At 34.6% G+C, this 26,730-nt stretch overlaps 1 protein-coding gene across 4 annotated transcripts; it reads left to right on the forward strand.

The window, feature by feature from the left end:
* LOC115959515 (myosin-9) lies at positions 1 to 26,730 on the forward strand. Of its 4 annotated transcripts, none has more exons than XR_004084895.1 (26): positions 1 to 275; positions 1,342 to 1,470; positions 3,030 to 3,173; positions 3,283 to 3,428; positions 3,514 to 3,670; positions 5,975 to 6,033; positions 6,605 to 6,764; positions 13,522 to 13,671; positions 13,765 to 13,901; positions 13,989 to 14,135; positions 14,245 to 14,346; positions 14,667 to 14,724; positions 14,807 to 14,908; positions 16,354 to 16,391; positions 16,746 to 16,872; positions 16,963 to 17,133; positions 17,270 to 17,401; positions 17,479 to 17,588; positions 17,787 to 17,847; positions 18,121 to 18,298; positions 18,925 to 19,130; positions 19,216 to 19,335; positions 20,000 to 20,101; positions 21,568 to 21,707; positions 24,915 to 25,181; positions 25,964 to 26,730. XR_004084895.1 is itself a non-coding variant. In XM_031077946.1 (26 exons), the coding sequence occupies exons 2-26, from the start codon at positions 1,345 to 1,347 to the stop codon at positions 25,999 to 26,001; spliced, it is 3,168 nt and encodes a 1,055-aa protein (XP_030933806.1). In that variant the 5' UTR covers positions 1 to 279; positions 1,342 to 1,344; the 3' UTR covers positions 26,002 to 26,730. The 4 variants fall into 4 exon arrangements, 2 of the variants coding, with proteins under 2 accessions (XP_030933806.1, XP_030933805.1); XR_004084896.1 differs by lacking the exon at positions 25,964 to 26,730 and adding an exon at positions 21,942 to 22,038 and having other exon boundaries at positions 24,925 to 24,997; XM_031077946.1 differs by having other exon boundaries at positions 1 to 279; positions 24,925 to 25,181.

Consider the following 26,730-nt stretch of genomic DNA (forward strand, 5'->3'; position numbering starts at 1 on the left):
TAAGAGAACCACAAGAAGTTCCAAAAAAAAATGGCGACGAAACTGCAGGTCTTTGAAGAATGCCACTTCCAAAAAATATAGCCAACCCCAGAAAGAAAAAAAAAAAACGAATGTACATAGGAAAATATATTCTTTACTTCTTGGTTGAAATACCTGGGCTGGGCAGCATTGTGTTTGGTTGGACATAGAACTTAATGGGTTCTCATTTTTTAATCTCTTGTATAGTATTTGATGAGGAAATTCTGTTTAGGTGACCAACATATTGAATAGACATGGTATGTGAGTTCTCTAACTATGATTTCCCAAGTTGTGGATTTTAACAATGGACAATGTTTGTGTCAAAATATGGTTATTTGATCTCACTTCTAATTTTCATAACATGGGTTAATGCCTATTTCTCATATTCTTTCTTTGTTTTGGGTTTTTTTTGTTTTCTAAGTCTGTTTGGATCTTCTGCATAGTTTTTGGAAAAGTATTGTTAATAATTTTAAGCAAAAAGGGACTTACGGAAGACTAACTTAACACTATGTTTTGCTTTTAAGTTCTAAAATTACCTGATCAATGCTATTTGAAAATTAAAATACCATTTCTTAACCTTTTTGCATTTATTTTATTTATGTGAATCAGGGATATTTACATCTAGTGAATGTTTCTGCTTATTTGAATTAAGAACCTTGGTGTCTCTGAATTTTATGACACTTTCACTTTTGTCCATAACAAATTGTGAAAATGCAGAAATAAAAAGCATCAGGTTGCTGGATTTACAAAAAGAAAAAAGGGTGATGACATTTACAGACATTTTGTATGCATGCTATTCTTCTAAAACTCCCATTGAAGTAGAAAATATTTGAAATATGTACATCCCCTGAACTCAAATTAATATATTGGGGCCAGCTGACAATAAGGCCAATTGTATAGGGATGTCCATATGGTTCTCATTTCTCAGTAGATTGATAATGTTATAAATAAAAAATAATCATAATGATATCTATGCTTGGTTATTTTTCAACTATAGGTTTGAACTTTTGCTATAAAATCTTGAATGAACTATATCTAAGTGTGTTAATACCCATTGAGATCTCTATCTGCATGGTTTCTTTGTCTGGAAATGTAAGCTAAAACATGAAATCCCTCTTGAGCTTCCATTTTATCGAATGTAAACATCAATGTATGTTGTGGCACACAACAATGCTAGCATTTGTATATGCATATCGCAAATTTCTATTATGTTACTTGTGTGTGTGTTCTATTCTTACCCTAAAAAAATGATGAGAAAATTTATATTTGTGTATCAGCTTTGATCTTAAGCATGTATAATATTGTAAATTTCAACTGCTGCAGGGCATGCCAAAGAACATTGTTATTGGCTCGCACGTTTGGGTTGGAGATCCAGAATTAGTTTGGATTGATGGACAAATAATAAATGTAAATGGAGAGGAAGCTGAGATTCAAACTAGTAACGGGAAGACGGTAAGTTGAGTTCATGAGATGTTAAATAATCTTCCCAAGCTAACAGGCATTCAATCTTACGATTGTCTAGTTCAGTTTTCTATGATTGCAATGTTCTTCCAATCTGTTATTCGCTGCATTCAAGAATTTTTGAGATTTGAATTCCCTTTGCATTTTCAATTTTAGAGTGGTCATTTTCTGTTTTCAAATATTTCCTAAAAAAAAAGGGAACATAGAGTAAAGGAGGAATTAAAAATAGTAGAAAAGCCTCGTCACATTTCCTGTGAATAGGCTGTTCAGGAAAAATTTTCTTGCAAATATCTTCCTGCAATATGTTTATTTTATATGTCAAGAGAGTAGGCTATAGTATATGAGAAGGACCAGGCATGTCCTTATCTTCCTGGAATTGTGTGCTTTAAATTGTTTGCAAATTTCATGACCTTATGTGAAGGATCTTTCCTTGAAATGGCTTTTTAATTGGCATGTGATTGAATAAGAACAATAAACAAGGTCATGACAATGTGGAAATATTATGTAGTACTTATAACTATTTAGAAACATGTCATCGCCTGGTCTAATTTTCTGAAATCCAATTAGTTTAACAATGTTAGAAAGATAAATTACTCTTTTCGTGCATATAGGACATCTAAAGGTTATTCTTTCCATTTCTTTTTCTTTTTTCTAATCGTAATCTGGATGAAGATTATTGGATACTAAGAATCTTGTGGTGTCTGAAACATCTCAGATATCTCATCGATAACCTTTAATCTAGAATTACAATTATTCAGACACTACAAGTCACTCTCTTCTTATAGAGGTAAATAATATTTGAGTTTTCATTTCTTTGAAAGTTTCACAGTTTTCCTTACTATTGAGGTATTTAGTTTGATCAATCATGTTGTTGAGGGTTTAATAAATATGTTTGTAGCTTCATGATTTCTGACCTTCTAGCTATTTAAGAGTTATTATTATTATTATTATTATTATTATATTAATTTTGTGACTAAATTCAAAATTTTGAAACTTAAAGAGTAAGACACATATTTTTGTAACCTTTTCATTTCACAATAAGATTATAAGATTTCATAAGAAGACTGAAATGTGTTAAATTACTGGACTAATCATAAGGGAAATACCGTAACAATTCTATGCCCATGTTATTAGCTGGGGATACATGGACACTTCAAATGTATTCCTTAAATAATAAAGATCTCTATGATCTTAAATTTCTTACAAGACTTAGTGAGCCTAATCTTGTTAGTGAATGGAGAAGTTCTAGTTCATATAGTTTTCTTAGTTTTAATATATTCATTATTCTTCACGATTCTGTTCTTATAGGATTTTTATCATCCAATCCATATTGTTTTTAGTGTCTTGCAGTAACTAATAAGGCTTTTTTTAAACTTATAGGAGTTTTTGAAAGGAAATATATTTATTTTCATAATTTTACTATTTATTTTTATTTGTTTGCACTACAAAGGGGACTCCTTGTGTTATGTTTTCATCCTGTTACCGTATTTGTGTTTTATTGATTTTGTAAGCTGAATTTTTTCTTTACATCTTGCTTTGATTTCAACCAGGTTGTTGCAAATTTGTCAAAATTACATCCCAAAGATATGGAAAATCCTGAAGGTGGAGTTGATGACATGATTAAGCTAGAAAATTTGCATGAGCCAGGAGTGCTGCATAATTTGGCAACTAGATTTAAGATCAATGAAATTTATGTAAGATTAACTCGGTTTCAGTTTATTTCTTTTAATGTTCACTATTGTAAGAGAATTATAAAATGCAGATTTGGGTGGCTCTGTTATAATACTTTTGACATAATGGCAGACTTATACTGGAAACATTCTTATTGCGATCAATCCATTCCAAAGACTCTCACACTTGTATGATGCTTCCATGATGAAACGTTACAAAGGAGCGCCATTTGGAGAACTCAGCCCTCATGTTTTTACAATTGCTGATGTTGCGTATAGGTAAACTTTTGTTTATTTTACATTCTACATTGTCTACTTAAAAGATAATGCAGTTTGTCTTCTGAACTGCTTAAATTTGAATCAGGGAAATGATTAATGAGGGGAAAAGCAACTCTATTCTGGTTAGTGGTGAAAGTGGGGCTGGTAAGACAGAAACCACCAAACTGCTTATGCGTTACCTTGCCTATTTAGGTGGCCATACTGCAGCAGAAGGACGGACTGTTGAACGACAAGTTTTAGAAGTAAGCTGGATGATCTAACCCTACCTTATAGTAGCTGAGGTCGAGAATATATATATATATATATATATATTTGGCATCAAGAGTTAAGTAGATGCCTTTACACGTGGCATTCAAAGTCAGAAGTCTGAAAACACATGGGCTGTATGAATAGGACAAACATGCCCATAAAAGCCAAAGACAATATGGTGTTGGTGTATTGAAGATTTTGGTCAATTTGAATCTAAAATATTTTCTGATTGGAATCAATGAAAGAAAGTATGCAAGAGGTATAATTGGTGATAAAATACCGATTGAACCAAAAGTTTAAGCTATTAGAAAATGATGAATTTAATCATTCAACCAATTTTCTACCAATTGGAATTTGATCGATTAGAAACCTTAACCTTAATTGAATAAAGTTAGGAAATCTTTCATTTAAATGGATGTTAAGTTACTTATGATATTAATTCGTGATTCAGGAGTATCTTAGAATGTCTGAAGATGGTGTAGCAGTGAAAAATTTTGTTCTGCTGAGTCTTCCAATATAAATCTTAAGCAAATTCTACATTCAATGTTTGCATTCTATAGTAGAACGCCTTTCACTCTATAATATTTGATGACTTGTATTCCTTTGAAAGCTGTAACAATTATAAGCTTATCTTTCTGTGATAATATATATTTTTTATCATGAATACCTCTGGTGTACTAGAGTGGCACTAATTTAATACCTTGTTTTAAAAGATAAAAAGCTTATTCTTTTGTGATCATTACTTAGTTTTGGGTGTGGCTCCAGTAAGTAAAGGTTAAATGTATTCAAAAATTTAGAACCAGACCTATATGGCTACAAATAGCATCTTCAACTGCTAGGACCATATAATACATTCTCAGAATTCCTATTATGACCATATTGTGGGATGAAAGACAACTTCGCAAAATAATTTGCTGGTCGCAAACACTGCATGCCTTTGCAGAAACAGCTACTAGTATGCTTGTGACATTGGACAAAACCAAAACGATGCAACAACAAATTAAACAACAGAAAAATAAAACTTATCAAAAAATAAACAACAAAAAAATAAAGGATAGACAATCTAGGAGTTATCACCAAGTAGGAGAGAACCTTTAGGAATTAGCACCTAGGTTGGCTGGAGTCGGCACCAAACCATTTGGAAGAATTCCAAGATAAATTTTGTTATCAACCAAACTGTTACAATAATATGTGTATAATTGATTAAGAAAACCTAATTCTAAATTACTTGGCAAATCCCAATTATTGAATTACAAAAATACTCTTGACTCTAGGAAATTAAATAAAAACACTAATAAATGTAATTAGCTTCTAATACCTAAAATAAAATACAATTAACTCCAAAATTAAATAAGAATAAATTAAAATAAATATTTCTTTGTGCTTCCCACATCAGCTTGTACAACAGATTTGTACAGTGCAAGGCATCTGCATGTACTTGAAAATATGATCTGTATGGTGGAGGAGAATAGAGTAGTAAATTAGGCACAAGGATTGAGTAGAAGAAGTCATCTACTTGGAAATCTTTTTAAATAAGATATTCAGCAGCATAAAGGAAAAGGGTTGAACAGGAGTCACTTGAATTCCACAATTTGATTATTCGATCTCAGCTGGTTTGCATTTTTTCTAAGTTTTTGCCATGATTTATCTTGTTCTGGATAGATCACCCACAAAGGCTCTTGAAGTGAAGTTATACACCTTGCTCAAAGGACACAATATGAATGTAATATTAATGTTTTCTTAATCAACAATATTTGAAGTCAAGTCCTACATGGCTACACCTTTGTCAGCAGAATCAAGGCCTAGTGGCCACAGTACGATTAACGTTCTGGGAGCTTGGACAATGGACATGGCATTATATAACACTATTCTTAGTTCAATCCTGTAAGCTGGACTAGGAGATAAATAAAACATTTAGAATCTGCCTCAAAAGAATAAAATTATTTAAAAATATGACTTATTCTCAGAAAATTCTTTTGTTGTGTATTGAATTCCTATACCATTTTCAGTCTCTATATCATGAAAAGCAATCTCAAGGCATTCTGGAGGATATTAGAGCAGTTAGCCTATGTTCAAACTATTCATGGACTTTCTTTCTTCATCTATTTAAGATGAAATTTATAATCCAACTTGCAGTGTATAATTTCCTCCTTAATATGTATGTTGAGATCTGAAGTCTTGCGTGGGTTTTCTCTATAAAATAAATTTATGTTAATTGTATCTCTTTTTTAATTAGGTTTTTAATAAATTTTAACTTGGACCTTTCTGAAGCTTTTGTACAAACTAATATGTTGCAGTCAAACCCTGTTCTGGAAGCATTTGGCAATGCAAAAACTGTTAAAAATAACAATTCCAGGTGAGAAATTTATACTAATTTTTAGATTGTGCATGTTTTTATGTGTCAATAGTTATAAATATATATATATATATATATATTTTAATATGTCATTGATGAACCTTACTTTACATTTTGACTTATTTGCTGTGACAAAAACACCCTGCTTCTATCTCTCCATACATACATGCGCGCGCATATGTACACACACACACACTCTTAACACATACACATACACACATGTATGCATAAAGGGATAAAGGGATCCAATGTATTTTGATATATCATAAACTATCCTAAGTTCATATGGACAATTTTAGCAATGAATTTGTTTCTATGAGCATTGTATGGTTTTGACATTGTAGTCTGTATTTGCCAGTTAGGTTGCAGCATATTTCCTAATGGAAATAGGAATAGCAAAAGTATTTAGATTGTGTCTCATTTCCTTTTGTTCACATAAAACATTTCCCATGGTAACACCACATGTTATGACAAGATAAACCATCTCTTGCTTGTTTATATCACATAATATAAGACAACGTGATTTCCATAATATGTTGGCAGTCTGTACCTACTGATGTTCTCTACACAGTCGTTTCGGAAAATTTGTCGAGATTCAATTTGATAAGAAAGGAAGAATATCAGGGGCAGCCATTAGAACTTATCTTCTAGAAAGATCTCGTGTTTGCCAAATTTCAGATCCTGAGCGCAACTATCATTGTTTTTACCTTCTTTGTGCAGCTCCTCCTGAGGTAGGTGTCTTAGCTTATTTTTCTACTATTTTTGTTGTTAAATGACCTATTCCCTCAAAAGCTTAAACTGTTAGTAAATGATGAATTTATCCACTTAACCATAATTCTAACACTCCCCATCACTTGTGGGTCTAAACTCCCCGTTAATAAGTGGGACCTAACATGTGAGATTTTTAATATTTTTAATAGGATGTAGACTGGAGACAGGAATTGAACTTAAAACTAATACCATGTTAAATTACTAATTCTCCCAAAAGCTTAAACTGTTAGGAAATGATCACTTAACCTTAATTCTAACATTTGTTTTGCTAAAATACATTTTTGGTCCTTGAAATCATAATTATGTTCAATTTTCATCCTAAGTTAAAAAGTTTCAATTTTGGTCTTGGAAAATTTATAAGTTAGAGTTATTGTCCTTCCATCCATCAACCATTAATGCCACATCAAATTATTACATTACTGCATCATCCCCTCTTTAACTGCTTGTGTAGTTCAAGTAAAGTATTAGAAAAGATACAACATAGCTATGATACCATGTGAGAATACAAAGAAGAAAATAAAATAATGTAAAAAGAAAGAGAATGCATGGAATTAGCGTGGTATGGAAGCCCTTGATGGCTAATCGTTATTATCAAACTTTTTGTATTACACTTGTTATACCACCAATTTTCCCCAAAACTTAAACAATTAGGAAATGGTAAATTTAATCATTTAATCATAATTCTAACACTTTCCCTCATGTGTGGGCCTAAACTCCCCCATAATAATTAGGCCCAACATGTGGGGTTTTTAACATTTTAACTCAGGATCTCTTGTTCTGATACCATGTTAAACTATAGCTTGTCTCAGAAGTTTAAGCTGTTAGGAAACGATGAATTTTTTAACCATAATTTTAACAACAACTAATCCATAGTTAGGTATTGATAATAGACTAAATCTTAGAGTAACTACATATTAGACCAGGGTTACGAGACTTGCAATTTAAGTAGAATTAGGAAATCTTTGCTTGAACTCCAGGTAGGATTGGATAATAGACTTAACCCTTGACTGGGTTTGGGTTTGATATCTTTAACCTCCCCCCCCCCCCCTTCTCTCAAACTTAGGGTGTAAGCTTGAAGGCAACTTGAATTTTGGAGAAAAGTAAGACCTTAAGGAAATCATGACTAAATTGGATGTCTAGTGTGCTAGGCTGGACCAAATGAAGTGCAGAGGAAAGGAAAGAATGAAGGCCAGATGTGTGTAATGATTTAGGCTTGAAATACTTTGCTAGAAGTTGATGGAGACGTGTGATCAGAAAGAAAGCCAATAAAGGCTACTAATAAGAGGCATGGTTTGAGTAACTTGGCTTGAAGATGATAAAGACGTCTGACCAAAAAGAAAGCTAATATAGGAGGCTATTGATTTGTGTGGCCTGTAATACTTAACCAAGATGATTGAGGACACTTGATTAAAAGGATTTTCGAAAATTAGGTATATAAGAAAAATGCATGTGCCCATTGAATGTAGCTTGAATCACTAAGACTGCCTTGTTAGAAAATATCAAACACGTCTATCCCCAAGCCCATATCAGTCTTGGCAGCCCAAACCAAAACAAATCCACCCTTTTTCTTTTCCAATCGGCGAGACCCAAAACCCAGGGATCTCTTTGCCTTCGGTCTCGGCGAGTTCTGAGCAAGGTACTAAAAGCTGCAATGTAGTGGTTGCTGAGCCGAAGCATCCTCAAGCTGATCTTTGTAGCTCTTCGATGCTAGCCCAGTTGATGAAGCCAATGATGCCGATATTGAGTTTCTTGGCTTTGACGGGGCCGATTACTGAGTCTTTCAGCTCCAATGAGGCCGATGAATTAGCAACCACCTCCAATGGTGAAGATAACTTGCAGCGAGACATCCGATTGATACTTCCGGAGCATTCCAGCAATATTACCAAGAAATGGGGGAATTCAGAGCAGTGGTTGCTTGAATTGCGAGATGGCAGGAGAGTGGTGGTTCCGATTAAGATTTCTCTGCAACCGGGTGAAGTCATAGAGTTTTGGAAGAGCAAAATCAATTGGCCTTGGTTCTGTTGAAGTCTTCAAACTCTTTGGAGGTGTCATTAGCTCAGTTTGATGTGGATGAAGTACTTGTGGAGGATTGGGTTTCGAACACCTCTTTGGAGGCTGTTGAGCTACCTAATGAAGGGGGTTTTGTTGCCTCTAGCTGTGGAACCACTGGCCTTTTCTCTACCCTTGGCCATGGAAGGACAGGAAGTTGTGGGTGTGGAGAGTCCAATGAGGAAAAAATCTTACTCTGAGTGGTTCCAAAGTAGATTCAATGGGTTTGAGAACTTCCTGGGCATGTCCTTAAAAGGTTTGGAAAATCAAGCGACCAATTTTTTGTTAGTTGTTAAGGCTGAATTACACCGTAGGGCTGCTTTGGAAGAAAAAGCATGTGACCCGAAGAGTTTTGGGGTGAAAGGTATCAGAGAGTTGAAGGGTTTATCTAGTTCGATTAATTATGGTTCTACTTCAACTAGGCGTAGTGGTATTAATAGGGAGCGGGCTCTCTCTGTGTCTAAATGAATCTGAAAATGCTTTCTTGGAATGTCAGAGGATTGAATGTGGTTGAGAAGAGGCTTCAGATTCGTAATTTGCTACGTACCTGGAGGCCTGATATTGTATGTTTGCAGGAGACTAAACTCGAAAGGATTACTAGAGGAATTGTTCGAAGTATATGGAGTTGTCCATAATTAGATTGGTTGTACCTGGGTTCTGAGGGTGCTTTTGGAGGTATTGTTTAGATGTGGGATCGAAGGGTGGTGGAAAAAGTGGAGGAAGCAGTGGGGCATTTTTCTGTTTCATGCAAATTTAAAAATGTTGGTGATCAATTTGAGTGGGCTTTTATAGGTGTATATAGGCCAAATTTGAACTAGAGGCGTAGGAAAATGTGAGAGGAGCTGACAGGGTTGATTAGTTGGTGGGATTTGCCATGGTGTTTAGGAGGTGACTTCAATATAATCCGCTTCTCATCGGAAAGATTAAGGGCTGCAAATTGTACTTGGGCTATGTATGGATTTTTTGATTTTATCTCTCTCCATGGGCTAATGGATATATCTATGGAAGGGGGCCTTTATACTTGGTCCAATACTTCCTCCGCTTCTAGAATAGATCGGTTTCTTTTCTCTCCACTCTTGGCGGATCACTTCACTCTGTTTTCCCAAAAAAGGGTGTTCAGAGTACTTTCAGACCACTTTCCAATTCTGTTGGAGGGGGGGAGTCATCGGAGAGGTAGAACTTCTTTTCGTTTTGAAAATATATGGTTGAGGGTGGAGAATTTTGCTGATAAAGTGAAGACTTGGTGGGCATCTTATTTGTTCCAAGGAAATCCTAGTTTTATACTAGCTAAGAAGTTGGCAGCTTTGAAGTTGGATCTAAAAAAGTGGAACGAAGCGGAGTTTGGCAATATCACTTTTAAGAAACAGCAACTCTAGAACAAATTGAATGATTTGGATGTTAGAGAGGAGACTCATCATTTAACAGCTGAGGAAAAGTTAGAACAAGTTAATCTCCGTACCGATATTGAAAAGCTCACTCTTTTAGAAGAGATTAGTTGGAGGCAGAAGTCTAGGGTGCTACACTTGAGGGAGGGGGACGCAAATACCAAATTTTTCCATGGAATGGCTAATTCCAATAGAAGAAATAACGGTATTGAGAGCCTTATGGTTGATGGAATCTTGTCTTCTGATCAAGGTATGATTGCTGATTATATTACTCAATTCTTTATGAATTTATACTTTGAGTAGCAAGTTGATCAACCATTTCCAGAAGTCTTGGTTTTTCCAAGGATATCCAGTGATAATGCAGATTGGCTAGATAGAACTTTTGAGGAGGAAAATTTTTTTGAGGTCATACCGAATTTTAATGGTGATAAATCACTTGGACCAAATGAGTTTCCAATGGCTTTCTTCCAAGCTTGCTAGGGAATTCTCAAACCTGATCTTATGGCTGTATTTCATTATTTTTTTTCTAAAGTTCAGTTTGAGAAGAGTTTGAATGCAACATTCATCACGCTCATCCCTAAAGCAATTGAAGTCAAGGATTTTCGCCCCATTAGTCTTGTTGGGGGTTTTATAAAATCATTGCTAAGGTCTTAGCCACCAGACTTCGCACGGTCATAGAAGATATAATTTTAGCTTCACAGAATGCTTTTGTGAGGAATAGGTAGATTCTTGACCCTGTATTTATTGCCAATGAATGTCTTGATAGTAGGTTGAAAACTGGTTTGCCAGTGTTACTTTGCAAATTAGATGTTGAGAAGGCTTTTGATCATGTAAACTGGGGATTTCTTATGTAGTTACTAGAACGGGGTGAGTTCTCTGCTTAATGGTGGCGGTGGATTTTCTTTTGTATATCTATGGTTCGCTTCTCTATTTTGATAAATGGCTCTCCCTGTGAGTTTTTTTAGAGTTCCAGGGGGTTAAGACAAGGTGACCCATTGTCCCATTTACTATTTGTCTTGGTTATAGAAGCCCTTGGGAAAATGTTGGATAAAGCTGACCATGATAGTCACATGTCAGGCTTTGGTGTGGGTCATTTAGAGGGAAGATCTTTGGCGGTGTCTCATCTCTTTGCGGATGACACTTTAATTTTTTGTGATGCTGATCTGGATCAGGTTTTGTTTCTCCATTTGATCCTCATTTGGTTTAAGGTGGTCTTTGGTCTAAAGATAAATTTGGGCAAGTCAGAGCTGGTTCTTGTTGGTATGGTGCATAATTTTGACTTATTGTTGAATGTCCTTAGCTGTAAACAAGGTACTCTTCCAATGAAATATTTGAGTCTTCCTTTGAGATCTAAATTCAAGGATAAGACAATATGGAATCCAATTCTGGAGAAGATAGAACAGAGATTAGCAGGATGGAAACGTTTGTACTTATCCAAGGGAGGTAGAGTCACTTTTTAATAAAGCTTTGCTTGGGAAGTGGCTATGAAGATTTGGGATGGAGAGGGCTGCCCTTTGGAGGCAAGTGATAGAGGTGAAATATGGCTGTGAATGGGGTGGCTGGTGTACTAGGCCTGTTAATGGTCCATATGGTGTTGGCTTGTGGAAAAATATTAGTCGGGGATGGCCTTCTTTTTCTTGCCACATTCTATGTGATATTGGGTATGGGTCTAGGGTGAAATTTTGGCAAGACCGTTGGTGTGATGAGACATCTCTTGTAGTCAGCTATCCTAAATTGTTTAGATTTTGTTGAGACAAGGAGGTTAGTGTGGTTGAGCTTATGAAGTTTGATAATGGATTCCTATTTTGGGATGTAAGTTTCTTTAGGGATGTGCATGCTCGGGAATTAGAGACACTGGCCGGTTTCATGGATACCATATATGGTGCTTCGGTGAAAGGGTTTGGTAAGGATAGGATGTGCTAGAAACCTGATAGAGAGAAGGGCTTCATGGTTAAGGATTATTATAGTCTCTTAGTGGGCTCTAATGGCTATTGCTTTCCTTGGAAAAGTATTTGGAAACTGAAGATTCCTTCTCGAGTAGCTTTCTTTGTTTGGATTGTTGCTTTAGGGAAGTGCTTAACGATTGACAATTTATGAAAAATGAAGGTTTGGATATTGGATTGGTTTTGCATGTGCAAGTGTGATGGTGAATTGGTTGATCATCTTTTTCTTCATTGTCCGGTTGCGATGGATCTGTGGGCTATGGTGTTCAGTTTGTTTGGAGTGAGCTGGGTTATGTCACAATCTGTAGTGGGGCTTCTAGCATGCTGGCAAGGCAAATTTGGTCGTCATTGAAATGAGTATATATGGTTGATTGTTCCCCTTTGCTTATTGTGGTGTCTTTGGAGGGAGAGAAATAGTTGGTGCTTTGAAGATAAGGAGAGATCTATATCAGACTTGAAGCTATTTTTCTTTAGAACTTTAATGGATTGGTTGGCTACTTTGCGGAACCAATCATTTTTATCTTTTCTTGATTTCCTAGATTCTTGTAATTTTTGTTCTTGATTGTTTGACCCCTTGTACACTCCCTGTGTACTAGGGTGTTCCCCTTTTTGATATCAATAAACTTATTACTTAAAAAAAAAAATGGTAGGGAGTAGATTGGGGTGACCTGTAGAGTGACTAGCAGCAACAGTGAGAGAAGGATCTTGAATTTTGCTATTGGAGATATGGATTATTGAAGGTCACAAAAGTTTGGCTTTGATAATTAATGGAGATAGGGGTCTAGGTCTAATACCATATTAGAAAAGATAAAACATATGTTTGACGCCGAAAATAAAATAATGTAGAGAGTGAAAGCGGAAGCAAGATAAAGAAAGAGAACGCACTAAGTTAATGTGGTTTAGCTTGACGGCCTAGTTTATAGTAGAAAGCCCTTGATGGCTACATCTTTACCATCAAGCTATGTGTATTACTCTGAACCCATAGTAGGATATTTACAGTAGGCTAAATCCATTAAACCTAGGTTACAAAACTTGCACTCCAAGTAGAATTAGGATTTCTTTGCTTGCACTCTAGGTAAAATTAGGCAAAAAACTTGGTCCTTGACTTGGATTGGGCATATAATTGACATCAAGGCTGATGGATGGAAAGACAATACTGCTACCTTTTAAAATATTTTGGGAATGAAATTGAAATTTTTAAATGTGTGGGATGAAAATTGAACCTCGGCCTACTTTTAAGGACCAAAATTGGATTCAGCCTTTGTCATTTTCTCTGCTCCCTTGATTAAGATTTCATAAAAGTTAAATCATTTGAGTTAATAGATTCTAATTCTTACCAGGAGAAAGAGAGATACAAGTTGGGAAACCCTAAATCACTTCACTATCTTAATCAATCAAATTGCTATGAACTGGTTGGTGTAAGTGATGCTCATGATTATCTCACCACTAAGAGAGCCATGGATATTGTTGGAATAAGTCAAAAAGAGCAGGTAGTGCTTTTGCTGTGGATCTAATCAATTGTTATCTGCATATGTTAAACGTATAAATGCAGTAAAACCAGGAATAACATCTCTTTTTCTCAGGATGCAATTTTCAGAGTTGTGGCAGCAATTCTTCATCTTGGCAACATTGATTTTGCTAAGGGGGAAGAAAGTGATTCATCAATTTTAAAAGATGAAGAATCCAAATTCCGTCTTAAAATGACTGCAGATCTTCTCATGTGTGACTGAAGTTTTCCTATTATCATCGTACAATATTTCTTTCTCTTTTGCATGTGATTTATTTGTTGATCTTGTACTTTTCTTAGGTGTGATCCTCATGCATTGGAAGATACATTGTGTAAGCGTGTAATGATTACCCCAGAAGAAATTATAAAGAGAAGTCTTGATCCTCATGGTGCAGCAGTTAGTCGGGATGGTTTAGCAAAGACAATATATTCTCGCTTGTTTGATTGGTAAGATGCTGGCTTTGGATCATAGTTTTCAGGTTATGTAATACCTGGATACTCTCTTATTTCTGTGAAGAAGACTCATTTACTGGTGCATGAATTTTATTGCTTCCAGGTTGGTGGATAAAATCAATCTCTCAATTGGGCAAGATCCATCCTCAAAATGTCTGATAGGGATCCTTGACATTTATGGTTTTGAAAGCTTTAAAACTAATAGGTGATCATTGATTAACTAGTTACATTACTGCATATTTGTGTCTATGAGAGTACATTTGCATAGAAGATCAGTTAATTCAATTGCTCCTGAGCTTACACTTCTCGCCTACCAAAGGGTGGTTTGGATTACTGACTTCCTGAATTGACGTTGTTTGGAGTGCCCACAGAGGCCACTGGAATTGGTGATTGGTACATTGATTAATGAATTACAAATGAAAATCGGACATTTGAATGGCATAGATAAAATCACTTACAGATCTTGAGCTTGGAATCTAAAGAAAACATTATCCTGATTTAACTTTTTATATTCATTTTTGACAGTTTTGAGCAGTTTTGCATCAATTTTACAAATGAAAAGCTGCAACAACATTCCAACCAGGTATGAGGTTAGTCATATTTGACAACTTTACAGTTTACTGATTTTCCTCAACATACAATCTAAATATGATGATGTCTTTCAGCATGTGTTCAAGATGGAGCAAGAGGAATACACAAAGGAGGAAATTGATTGGAGCTACATAGAATTTGTTGATAATCAAGATGTCTTAGATCTTATCGAAAAGGTTTCCTTACCCTTTTTCTTGTAGTTTGATAGCTATCCACTCATTTAGGCAATTATCTAAAGTTATCTTAATTAATTGTATTGAACACCCCAAGACAAGGAAAATGCCTATGTGCATGAGCACAAATTCTATAGAGGCTATGACTGCCCAACTTAAAATTACTCAAGGGGAACTTGCTCTAATGTGGCATTCTGCCATGTAGGAGTGCAGTGCTAATACCACTTGGCTGCCATGGAGACCAAAAATTTATTGTGTTCAAAATAAAAAGTACAAATTTATACTTATATTTTGTTACCATTTGTAAAAAAAATAGGTATTTTATAATCACACAATAATCCTGATTCACTTTTCCACTTCATCCACCTTTCTTTTATCCTATGATTCTATTTCTTTTCAATCTCTCCATTTTTATGAATTATTGATCCAAGATATCCAAAACTCACGTTCTTTGGTATCTCTTGACTATTAAGTCTTATAGGCCCATCATCTTTATTTCTACTTTTACTAAACTTAACTGAAAACCTTTAGATTCTAAAGCACCTGCCAAATTTTATAACTTGACATTAGTTCCACACCTAGTTTCATCCACTAAAACTATATCATTTGCAAAAAGTGTAGACCAAGTGACTTCCTCTTGAATTTATTAGTGAGCTCATCTATTACTAGTGCAAAGAGATATGGGCTTAATTTTGATCATTGATGCAAACCTATATTGATAGGGAACTCACTTTCAATGCCTCCCCTTGCTTTCAGTCACACTAGTTCATGCATATCCTTAGAGTCCAGTTGCATTAGCTTTTAGAAAATGTGCATTTTGAAAAAAAAAAGTCAATTTTAAAAGTTGCATTTTGAAGATGTGTTTTTTTTTTTTAAACACAATTAAGGGTTGGCAAAATCTTTGAAAAGTGCTGCTATGAAAGTGTGAAAATTTAATTTTCTAGCTATCTTAAAAAAGCCTTCAATGAGCTGCAATTTAAAAAGCACTATTGCCCTAGTTTTAAAGACAGTTTTTTTTTTTTTTTTTTTTTTTTTTTTTTTTTTTTTCTGAAAAATGCAAGGCCAAATTCTTTTTCTTTTTTGCATTTTCATTTAAAATATCTCTCTCTCTCTGTTTTTTCTTCATAAAAGTGCAAAATGGATCTTTAATTAATATATTTTAGAGGAACTTTTTTACTGTCTGTAACGAAGAAAACAAATGAAATCAGAGTCTGTTACTTGTAGTATAATATAATGGGGAATAGAGAGTCTCATCATGTCTTTCCAATGTCATATCCAACGGAAACATTGAGGCAACAATTAAATAAAAAACTTAACATAGATCCTATTTATCATCATATCTTATTATAGTTTATTTCCAGGTTGTTCATTTAGCAGTTCAGATATGAGTATTTGATTTTCTGAATTAGCTATCATTCACCTATCTTTAATGCATAGCCTTTTTGCAGAAACCAGGTGGCATCATTGCTTTGCTGGATGAAGCTTGGTATGTTAAACATTTTTTTTTATTCTTGCTTTGCTATAGTACGTTTGAATGTGTATATTAGGCCAATCAATGGCATTTGTTCAATATCACGATCAATCAGATGCTGTAGCTATCTGATCCATAAATTAACTTCTTTGTCTAGTTTTGAGCACCATATAAAGACAGTCTATAATTTTGAAATTCAGCAAGCAAGGTAGTCATGAGGAGGACACAATAATCCAACATCAAGCTTGGTGGAAATGCATCCCATGAATTTGATAATATCAAGTTTTAAGGCAGTCTATGTGCTCTTTATTTGGAAGGCTTAATTTTATTTTTATAAATTTCTTATTTGTTTAATATTTCTGTTTACAGTATGTTTCCAAAGTCAAATCATGAAACCTTTTCACAAAAGCTTTACCAGGCATTCAAAGATCATAGACGCTTCATCAAGCCAAAACTGACGCGCTCAGATTTTACCATTGTTCATTATGCAGGAGAGGTAAGTTTGATTATCTATTCTGCTGTTTTATTTAATTTTTTGTGTGTGGGCTGCTGTTGAAGTATCTTCACTTTATGAACTTCTTTTCAGGTTCAGTATCAGTCGGATCAATTTTTAGACAAAAACAAAGACTATGTTGTTGCTGAACATCAAAATTTGTTGAGTTCTTCCAGTTGTTCGTTTGTAGCAGGCCTTTTCCCTTCTGTTTCTGATGAGGGAGCCAAATCATCCAAGTTCTCATCCATTGGTTCTCGTTTTAAGGTATCGTCTTTTCTATCATCTTCTTTACAACTCTGGTGATTTTACCTCAAGTGAGTTACAGTAATTGGAAGGAAAACTATTTATCAAGTTCTGCAATATACTATCAACAACTCATGTTCTGATCTAATTGGTGCAGCTACAGTTGCAACAGTTGATGGATACACTAAATTCCACAGAGCCCCACTACATTAGATGTGTGAAGCCAAATAATTTTTTAAAACCTGCAATATTTGAGAATATCAATGTCTTGCAACAACTACGTTCGGGTGTAAGTAAAATCTGGAGTTGTGTTGTGCTATTATTTATTAATGTTTGTGCATGTTATACTCATTTTTATGTGTGTAGGGTGTTCTAGAAGCGGTCAGAATCAAATGCGCTGGATACCCTATTCACAGGACCTTTGATGATTTTCTAAATCGATTTGGTAGCCTTGCACCAGAGGTTTTTGAAGGGAAGTAAGTATCACCTTAGCTCTAAACTAAATAAAAATTCTGTCATTATATTTTTTCTTCACTGGCCTATCTGCAAGTTCTTTCTTGTCTTTTTCTTCAACAAATAAAATTACTTATAAAAACAAAATTCAAGTTCTTTCTCATGTTTGCTGATCTTACATTGTAAAATTATCTTTTCTGAAACTATGCATTTGTTAGCAGCTATGAAGAAGAGGTAGCATGCAAAAAGATTCTGGAGAAGATGGGGCTTACAGATTATCAGGTAATACCAGAACCCTTTACGGGTTGAAGAAAGACTTGCTGTCTGGTAACCCATAAAATTAAAATCATAATACTTTGAGTGCTCTGGATATACTTACGGCCAAACTTGGTGGACACTTGTGGTTTTTTAATTTCAAGGGAACTTCAAATTTACTATTGATGTATTATTCAACTAGCTATAAATTGCACATAATCTTATTAACTGATATATTGGTTTACATCCTTTGTGCAAGATGTCATTGTATAGGCAATTGACCCATTAATGGTTTTCCAGATAGGTAAAACAAAGGTTTTCCTAAGAGCTGGTCAGATGGCCGAGTTAGATGCACGGAGAGCAAGCATACTTGGCATCTCAGCCAAGGTCATCCAAAAACATATTAGAACCCATATTACTCGTAAAATGTTTGTTAAAAAGCGGAAGGCTTCTATTCATATACAATCCTTTTGGAGAGGTAAGTCCATCAAATGCCCATTTCTTGGAAATTTACTTGTTAAATTAACAATTAATGATTGTCCTAAAAGCTTAAGTTATTGAGATATAGTAAATTTAATCATTTAACCACATATTTCTAACACTTCCCCTCACATGTGGGCTCAAACTCCCTTTTAATAGGTGAGGTCCAATAGGTAGGATTTTAAATAGAAGATAGAGTGATGGAGATAATGATCGAACTTAGGACCTCCTACTCTGATACCATGTTAAATTACCGATTGTCCCAAAAACTTAAGCTATTGGGATATGGTAAATTTAATCATTTAATCTCATACTTCTAATAGTACCATCATGTTTAGAATGCATTATTTATAGGGTCATGTTAACAGGTGTCCTTAGGGTAATTGTTAATAAACCATTTTAGGAAAATTTTGATATTACTTTTATGGGAAATATAAAAAGTTATAAAAAGTTTCTAAAAATTTATTCTAAATCAATGCCTTAGGGCATCTGTTAACTTTTTCCTTGTTTATATACCTGGAACTTATTGGCTGATGCTTGTACCATATGACTATGGATCATCATTTTATGCAGTTTTTCTATTGGCTGCATATAGATTTTCTATCTTATTGTTATAATTTACAGGGGAACTGGCTCGCAAATTATATAAGCTCATGAAAAGAGAGATAGCTACTGTCATAATTCAGAGAGATTTGCGTAGACACCTGACTAGAAAAGCCTACATCAGAATTAAATTATCTACAGTGGTCTTGCAGACAGGTTTACGGTCAATGGTTGCTCGTATTGAATTTAGATACAGAGAGCGCACAAAGGCTGCAATTGTCATTCAGGTATTATACATTGTTGTTTTGTAATGCATAGTATAAATAGTTTGTTGCTTTTCATGTTCTCAAGGAATGATAAAAACATTTGCAGGCCAATTGGCGCTGCCATAGAGCTTTCTCAGACTATAAGAAGCTTAAGAAAGCATCAATCATTTTGCAGTTCAGATGGAAAGTAAGAATTGCCAACAGAGAACTTAGTAAACAAAAGATGGTAAATATCACCATTCTTCTATCGTTCTGTTCTTAAAATATTAAGTAATTCTTTTTCAAAGTTCAACATCCTTCTAAACTTTGAGTACACTGCAACTTTTGCATACCGTTTCATTGTAGCTAATGCCTTTTCTACCTTCTATACTGGTACCTAATCTTGTTTCTAATACTGAGCTGTCTCCCTTTCCAGGATTATATGCGTCAATTAACATTATGAGGGCTATCTGTTTCTTCTCCCTGTAAACACATTATAATGAAAATAAACTATGATAATAGAACCCATTCAATAGTGTTCCATTTCAATGCATTCAAAATATCTTTATGAACCTTCCATCCTCTCTCTCTCTCTCTCTTTATGTGTGTGTCCAGATGTCCATGTCTATTATTGGTACTTGAAAATGTTAATAGTTCAGAGAAATTCAAATATTTTCACCTCTAGCTTCTCACTTTTTAGTAATTATGATTTTTTATTTATTCTTTTATACATGGTTAACTTCTCTCAGAGAATTGTGTTAAGGACTAAGAACATGACATAATTGTGTTAGTATTGAAACTGAGTGGTGCAAATCCTGCTATTATATCTACTACAAAATCAGAAACACAATTCTAAGTCAATGAAAAAACTACATTGCTTGTCAATGAATGTAAATTATCATGTTGTCCAGGAAGCAATCAAAGCGGCTTCCCCAGTAATCAGAGAACCCTCACATTCTGACATAGATGCTGAAAAGATTGAGACTCTCACCATGGAAGTGGAAAATTTGAAGGTAATACTTATTAAGCCTATATTTCTTCAAATGTTTCAGGCTCCCAGAATTCTCCATTTTCCTTTTGTTTTCCCTCCATGACAAGAAAAGGTTACATCGATTTTTATATTTTGCATCTTTGGCATCTGACAATGTTAATGTTATGACCCAAAAGATGTTCACGCTGATATAATAAGTTTTTTTTTTTTTTTTTTTTTCCTTATGAAGAGTAAGGCCAGAGATCATTTTAAAGGCAGTCCCATAATTTTACTAGTGTTAATAGAATATGTAAATGGAGAAGCCAACCACTCTAGAGTTTTTCTCTCACAATCTTTTCACATTCTCTCCCTGGTCATCAACACAACATGGTTCAAACATTGTTTGTCTATGAGGTCTAAGGTTCATGTCTTGGTGACTCCCTTTCCAGTAATTTCTTTATTTCTGCACGTGCAGTGTCTGCAACTGGGTATACAATATAAGAGGGGCCTACACATGAGGGGAAAGTTAATAGCAGTGTGTTTGTGAGGTTGATATACACTGTTATCCCAACAGTTTTAACTTTTAATTGAATCCCCTAACACCCTCAGCAATTGGATTCTCCACCCACCCCCCCCCCCCCCCCCACACCATAAATCTGTTGTTAGTTTTGGTTTAAGACAACTCAATTCACAAAAAAATTTAGAGTATATCTCAGTTACGGCTTGCAGATTAGCAAATATTGCCAATCTGAGATCAAACTGGAGCTGAATGAATTTGTTCATGACTTGAGTTCAAGTGTTTTACATTTTGACATGGCCAAACTTCAGCTATTAAATAGGTGGTTTGGCTCAGCTGAACTTGTTTGCACCTGAGTTAGAGGTTTGAGGTATCTAGCTTTTCTTTTTTTCACGATCTAAGTTACTCCTATATCAGTGTTGTCTGCATATTATTTTTAAAGTCACTGCAGGATTGATGGTTTCATGTGACCCAAAGTAAAAAACTGCCCTTAGCCCCACCATATGATGTGGGTCATCAACTTGTGAACTTGTGTGCCTCTAGTTGGCTCATGTTTCCATAAAATATCCATCCTCTTCTTTTCTTCCTGATCATGCCATGTCACTTGACCTCTCCTCATCTTACATACTCTCTTCAAGTTATCAAGACTGGATTGATGTATGGTTTCTTTCTACATCAACTTGCTATGCATCCATTTTCATGTTCTTAATAACATCATTCTTCTACACACTACATCAACAGTGAGGGTTTGTTGATTTTATATCCACTACATTGATCATCTTCCAATTGGAAGCACATGTACAATGTACCTCATCCATGAAACATAACAAAGAGCATTACTATTGATAGAAGAAGTTGGGGAAGAATGTGTCCTTGTTTAACTTGTTTTGTTTGTTGGCGCATCTTGTTGATACTAATGTTTCAGATTTTCTGGTCTAGGCATTCAGACTTCCTTTGTTAATCAAACTTTTATGTGGTTTTACATTACACAGGCCTTGCTGTGGGCAGAAAAACAAAGAGCTGATGAGTGTGAAAGGAAATATGCAGAAGCCCAGATAACAAATGAAGAAAGACGTAAAAAATTAGAAGAAACTGAAAGATTAGTTCATCAACTTCAGGACTCCTTCAACAGGTAGTATTAGTATGATGCTCCATAAGAAAGATATATTCTCACAGTTCTTGATTAGCAAATTGTTTTATGGAAAATGTTCGGTGTAGAATTTGAAATGGTGCTTCCTCAAGAGAATTAAATCAAATCTAGCAATAAGTTAGGTCAACCATGCTTGCATATGACCAAATTCATTGCTAAATTTTGTGGAAGCAATTCTTACTACATAACTGTGCTTCTAAAAAGATAGTTTGGCAGGTGCATATTTTCTCCTTTTTTTTCTTGGTGGGGAGGGGGTGGCTAGGGAGAAAGAGGCATTGGAGGCCAGTCGGGCCAACTGACTACATAATGGGAGGTAGCTCTCTCTCCTCCCTTCAGTCCTCCCAGGGAAGATGAAATCCAATTAAAGCCTACTGGTTTTATGAGTGAATGTTATGTTAAAGAAACTGTCATAATAATGTGGTGAGAGCTGAAATATGGTGTAGAAAGAATGGTTTAGAAGAAATTTCCAGGAATAAAACAAGATAACTGCCAGTAGAAGAAAATAGGATTGGAATTAAAACACTAAAATATCGATCTCCAGGCTCAATGGGCTCAAAGAGTCAAAACATATTTAAATCTGAAATTTTATAGATTATATAAAGAAAAGGCAGCCTACAATGACTCAAAAAGGGTATATTATAACCTTTAGCAACCCTTTTTTTTGGTAGAACCTTTAGGAACCCTAGGATCCTATCCCTTCATCTTACACATAGAAATTAAATCCTAAACATCTAACTTCATTAAAAGTCACGTGCTAGTCACATGACCTCTTAAAATACTCAAGACATAATAATTAACTTAAACATTAGTAACATAGACAAGAGCTTTGTGATTCATTGACATTGCTTAGTTCTTCCCATGTGTAGAACCTAGATTCAAATGTCCTCTCCCCACTTCCAAGCCACACAAAAAAAAAAAAAAAAAAAAAAAAAAACCATAGAGAAATAAAATACAATGTACTAATGTCCCTTTTCATTTTGTCCTTTGGGCTTAAATTCTCCTACGTCACAAATTTATTGAAGATCTTGAAAATTTCAGTCCTTGGGAGATTAACAAGTGGGAAGTTAACCACTTGGAAGATCTTGAAAATTTCTTCTTGCTGTATCTGTTATTTTTTCAAGTATATATTGTTCATAATCGTGAACATGACGTACTTTTCATTCACTAAAACTTTTGTTACCTATAAAAAAAAGGGTGTTCATGCAGAACAATGAATGCTTTGATAACCAAATGGATGCCACACTATTTTCCAAAAGGGATTTTTCTGGAAATGAAATAGGGAAAATAGAATAAAACTAGGAATAAGCTTGTAGTATTGCTTGGAATCAGCACCAAGTGAGGATAGAGAACTAATCAGCACCAAACCATTGGCATAATAGCAAAAAAGTTTTTATTCATTCATTGTCAACTTGTCTCTGTTGAAGTATATATTGCACTTATATAAACTATTATGATTAAACTCTAATCGTAATTGACTTGGACCAAAGACAAATTATTGTATCAGGAAAATAAACTTGACTCAAGGATATTAAATAAAATACTAATAACCTATTAGCATAGCTAATTAGACCTAAAATAAAATCCAATGGACAGAAAAAACATAATCAATATCTAAAATTTAAATACAAATTAATCAAAATAAAATTGTTTACGTACTCCCCACATTGGCATAGTACTTGACCTTATGGCAATCATTTTCCTCGTCTACTTTTTCTTTACCTTTGATGCTGGTCTTCTGAGTGGCAAATGAATGAAGTAAATGATGGTACATTTTAGTTTGATGACAGGGAAACATATTATTTGTGTCTAGATCTAAGAGCTTGCTACCTACTTAAGTGTGAAATACAAGGAAATTTTCCAAGAGATGAATGAGGAATGCAAAAGATACTTGAAGCATTAAAAGAAATATTAAAGTGTTTTAAATTATTTAAGTCAAGATCTTAGGAATTTGAAATAGAAAGAAATTTAGGAGAGATTGAAGAGGAATGCAATAGACATTTGAAAAAAAATAATTAAAAAGTTTACTTATAAAAAAACAAACATTAACAAAAAGAAAGAATTTTAATTTTTAATAATTTTAAAATTGTATTGAAGAAAAGAAGCTACCTTATGCATACAGGATGTATATGTAATATAACAAAAAGAATAGGAGTTACATTTAGAAAGAAAGAAAGTCAATGAAATCTAAAATGTTGTAAAAATAAAACACAAGGCCACTCAAACGTCCTAACAAGAGATTACTTAATTTGGACACCCAATACTTCTATGCCTTCAAAAGTACAATGATTCCTCTCTCTCCACAATATCCAAATAAATTTCAAACAAATGTGGAGTGTTTACCAAACCAATTAACACTTAGCAAGTCGACAACACTCTTCGGAATCACCAAATGGACACCAAACATAGAGAAGACAAAAGGCCGTAGATAATGTGCATCATCACAATGCAACAACAGGTCACTCACAGTATCCCCACTTCTCCTACATATAAGGCACCAATTGACCATGTTATAGCCTCAGCTTCATAAGATTATCATTTGTATGATCTTTTCTAATGGTTCTGTCCATACAAATAATGCAATCCTTTTTGTTGCTTTAGCACACCGAATGCTCTTTCAAGGGAAAAACACAACTGTTGAGACTTGCAAAACCTCATAGTATGGGTGAACATTAAATCTCCCATTGCCATTCAGACTCAACCTCAATCTTTTAGGGCCCACTCCACTTGGCATGTTGGAATACAAAATCTCAATCAATGGACCCACTGACTCTAACTACCAATCATTGACATGTCTACTAAGTCTGATATTCCATACACGCATCCTCCTGTGACCCTCTAGGTTGGATCAACTGAAGCATCTTTGTCAGCTGGAGTTGCAAACAACTTTTGGTATGCTATCTTTAAAGTTTGACTGCCACACCATTTGTCATGCCAAAATCTCATGTGGTTGCCATCTCCAACCTCAAATCTACATGGTCCGCAAATCTCTCCCAACTTTCCTAAAGAATTTAAATGCAATAATGAATTAAAACATTAAAGAGAGAGAGGGGGGCTGGGCAAATAAGGAAATAAGCATGTTCCTGATGCAAACATCTCTTCTACATCATTTATGTATTTGCATTTTTTACAAGTTATGACAACTTTTGTAACCTTTCACAGGTCATTTGACTAATACTAAATCTAATTTAGTGTGTCTCAGGATGACAAATTCTATGTCAAATCAAGTCTCAGAGCTGAAAATGATATTGTCTACATCAAATTTGAGTTCAATTTCTGGAAACTTTACTGGAGAGGATCAGATTGAATTCATTTCAAGTGACTCAGATTCATCATCATCTAGCTCTGATTTCACTTTTCCAGCTCCAGCTCCAGCTCCAACTTCACCAACCTTTCCTTCTGTCAAGCCAAGTCCATTCCAGCTGATAATTCAGGATATTTCAGCAGCAGAATTATCAGGTCATTTCTAGTTTCTTAGTGCAATTTGATTTCCCCATTATACATATTATTTCAGCAAATACTTTTCATTATCTTAATTGTGCAGCAATTAAACTAAGTTATTGAAAGGAGTGAACCAAACACAAAGATTCTTGTGCATATATATATTTGATAGGGTGATTTCTTAGCATAGAATAAATCTTCTTTATGACCACGATTCATTTTCATATACTGTCATATTTAACAACAAAACTTCCTGTTTAATTTTAGAATTCTTAATTTCTCCCTTGTTACTCCTGGAAACTAAGTTATTGAAAGGAGTGAACCAAAACCAAAGATTCTTGTGCATATATATTTTTGATAGGGTGATTTCTTAGCATAGAATAAATCTTCTTTATGACCGCGATTCATTTTCATATACTGTCATATTTAACAACAAAAATTCCTGTTTAATTTTAGAATTCTTAATTTCTCCCTTGTTACTCCTGGAAGCAAAGTAATGGGGAGGCCTGTATTTTCTGTACTGCAACCATACACATGATGGACCAGCTTGTTGACTACTGGGTTTATTGCAAACGAGAAAGTACTGACTTTGTCTGAAAGTTATCACTTATTGGAGCAAAATTCCCTTTGAAATACTTTCCCTCACGTCTCCTCCTCTGATGCTACCCTCACATCTCAATTTCTCCTTGCTTCTTAAATGACATTATTATGTTCTACATTTATTTGCTACTTTCATAAAAACAGGATGTTCCCATGTAACCACATGACATTTCTTTCTCTTGGATTGTTGCACTGTGCAGGATTTGAAAGTGAGAGGGCATTTGATGATTTCTTCTGATGGAACTTCTTTCTAATCAATCTAGCTTAGGTATTAGTTCCATAGAATGTGGACCTTTTGGAATTCTAGAATAGGCATACAATTTAAAGAAGATCGTAGATGGACATAGAAGTTTCTCTAGGATGCTTTAGAACCAATTAGTCAGGTAATCTTAACAAAATCATCTTTGTAATTGTAGATTAATAATGCTAGTACACTGACATTCATTCTAATTTTACCTCACTCTAACAACGGTCCAAAAGTGCAACAAAAAAAAAAAAGTACATTAAACACTCAAAGCTATAGCATAGTTTATTCTTTGCTGCTTTTGTTTTTACTTTTTCTTGGTGATCAAATATGAAATTGTGAGGGGATCTGCATGGTGCTCTTCATCAACTCAATAGATCATTTATAGATGTAGAGGCCTCAAAATCAACTGTAGAGAAACAGCAGGAGAACTATCACCTTCTAATCTATGTACAGCAAAGCAACAAGGCTTCACAAGAGGACATCGGTCTTATTGCAATATGTGCTACATTGGAGATAAACTCAAGCAATCATCGTGTACCGGGAAGATTACGAGTGACACCAAATTTATATGTAAAATTTTCTATTCATTTCTATTGGGCCCTTTTTTCAATTTTTTCCATTTTGGAAGAACTTTTAAAGTTGATATTTTTATTTTTGGTTACTATACTGTGGATGAAGGGGATATTAACCATTTTGGGCTTCTTTCATTAGCTCTGGACA

Source organism: Quercus lobata, chromosome 9 (genome assembly GCF_001633185.2).
Source record: "Quercus lobata isolate SW786 chromosome 9, ValleyOak3.0 Primary Assembly, whole genome shotgun sequence".
NCBI classification, from domain to species: domain Eukaryota; kingdom Viridiplantae; phylum Streptophyta; class Magnoliopsida; order Fagales; family Fagaceae; genus Quercus; species Quercus lobata.

What these genes read in the sequence shown, in the direction of transcription:
- LOC115959515 (XM_031077945.1), top strand. An exon ending in TTGAACGACAAGTTTTAGAA is followed by an intron (nt 3,671 to 5,974) that starts GTAAGCTGGATG and finishes AATATGTTGCAG; the next exon opens with TCAAACCCTGTTCTGGAAGC. An exon ending in CTTCAGGACTCCTTCAACAG is followed by an intron (nt 21,708 to 24,924) that starts GTAGTATTAGTA and finishes AGTGTGTCTCAG; the next exon opens with GATGACAAATTCTATGTCAA.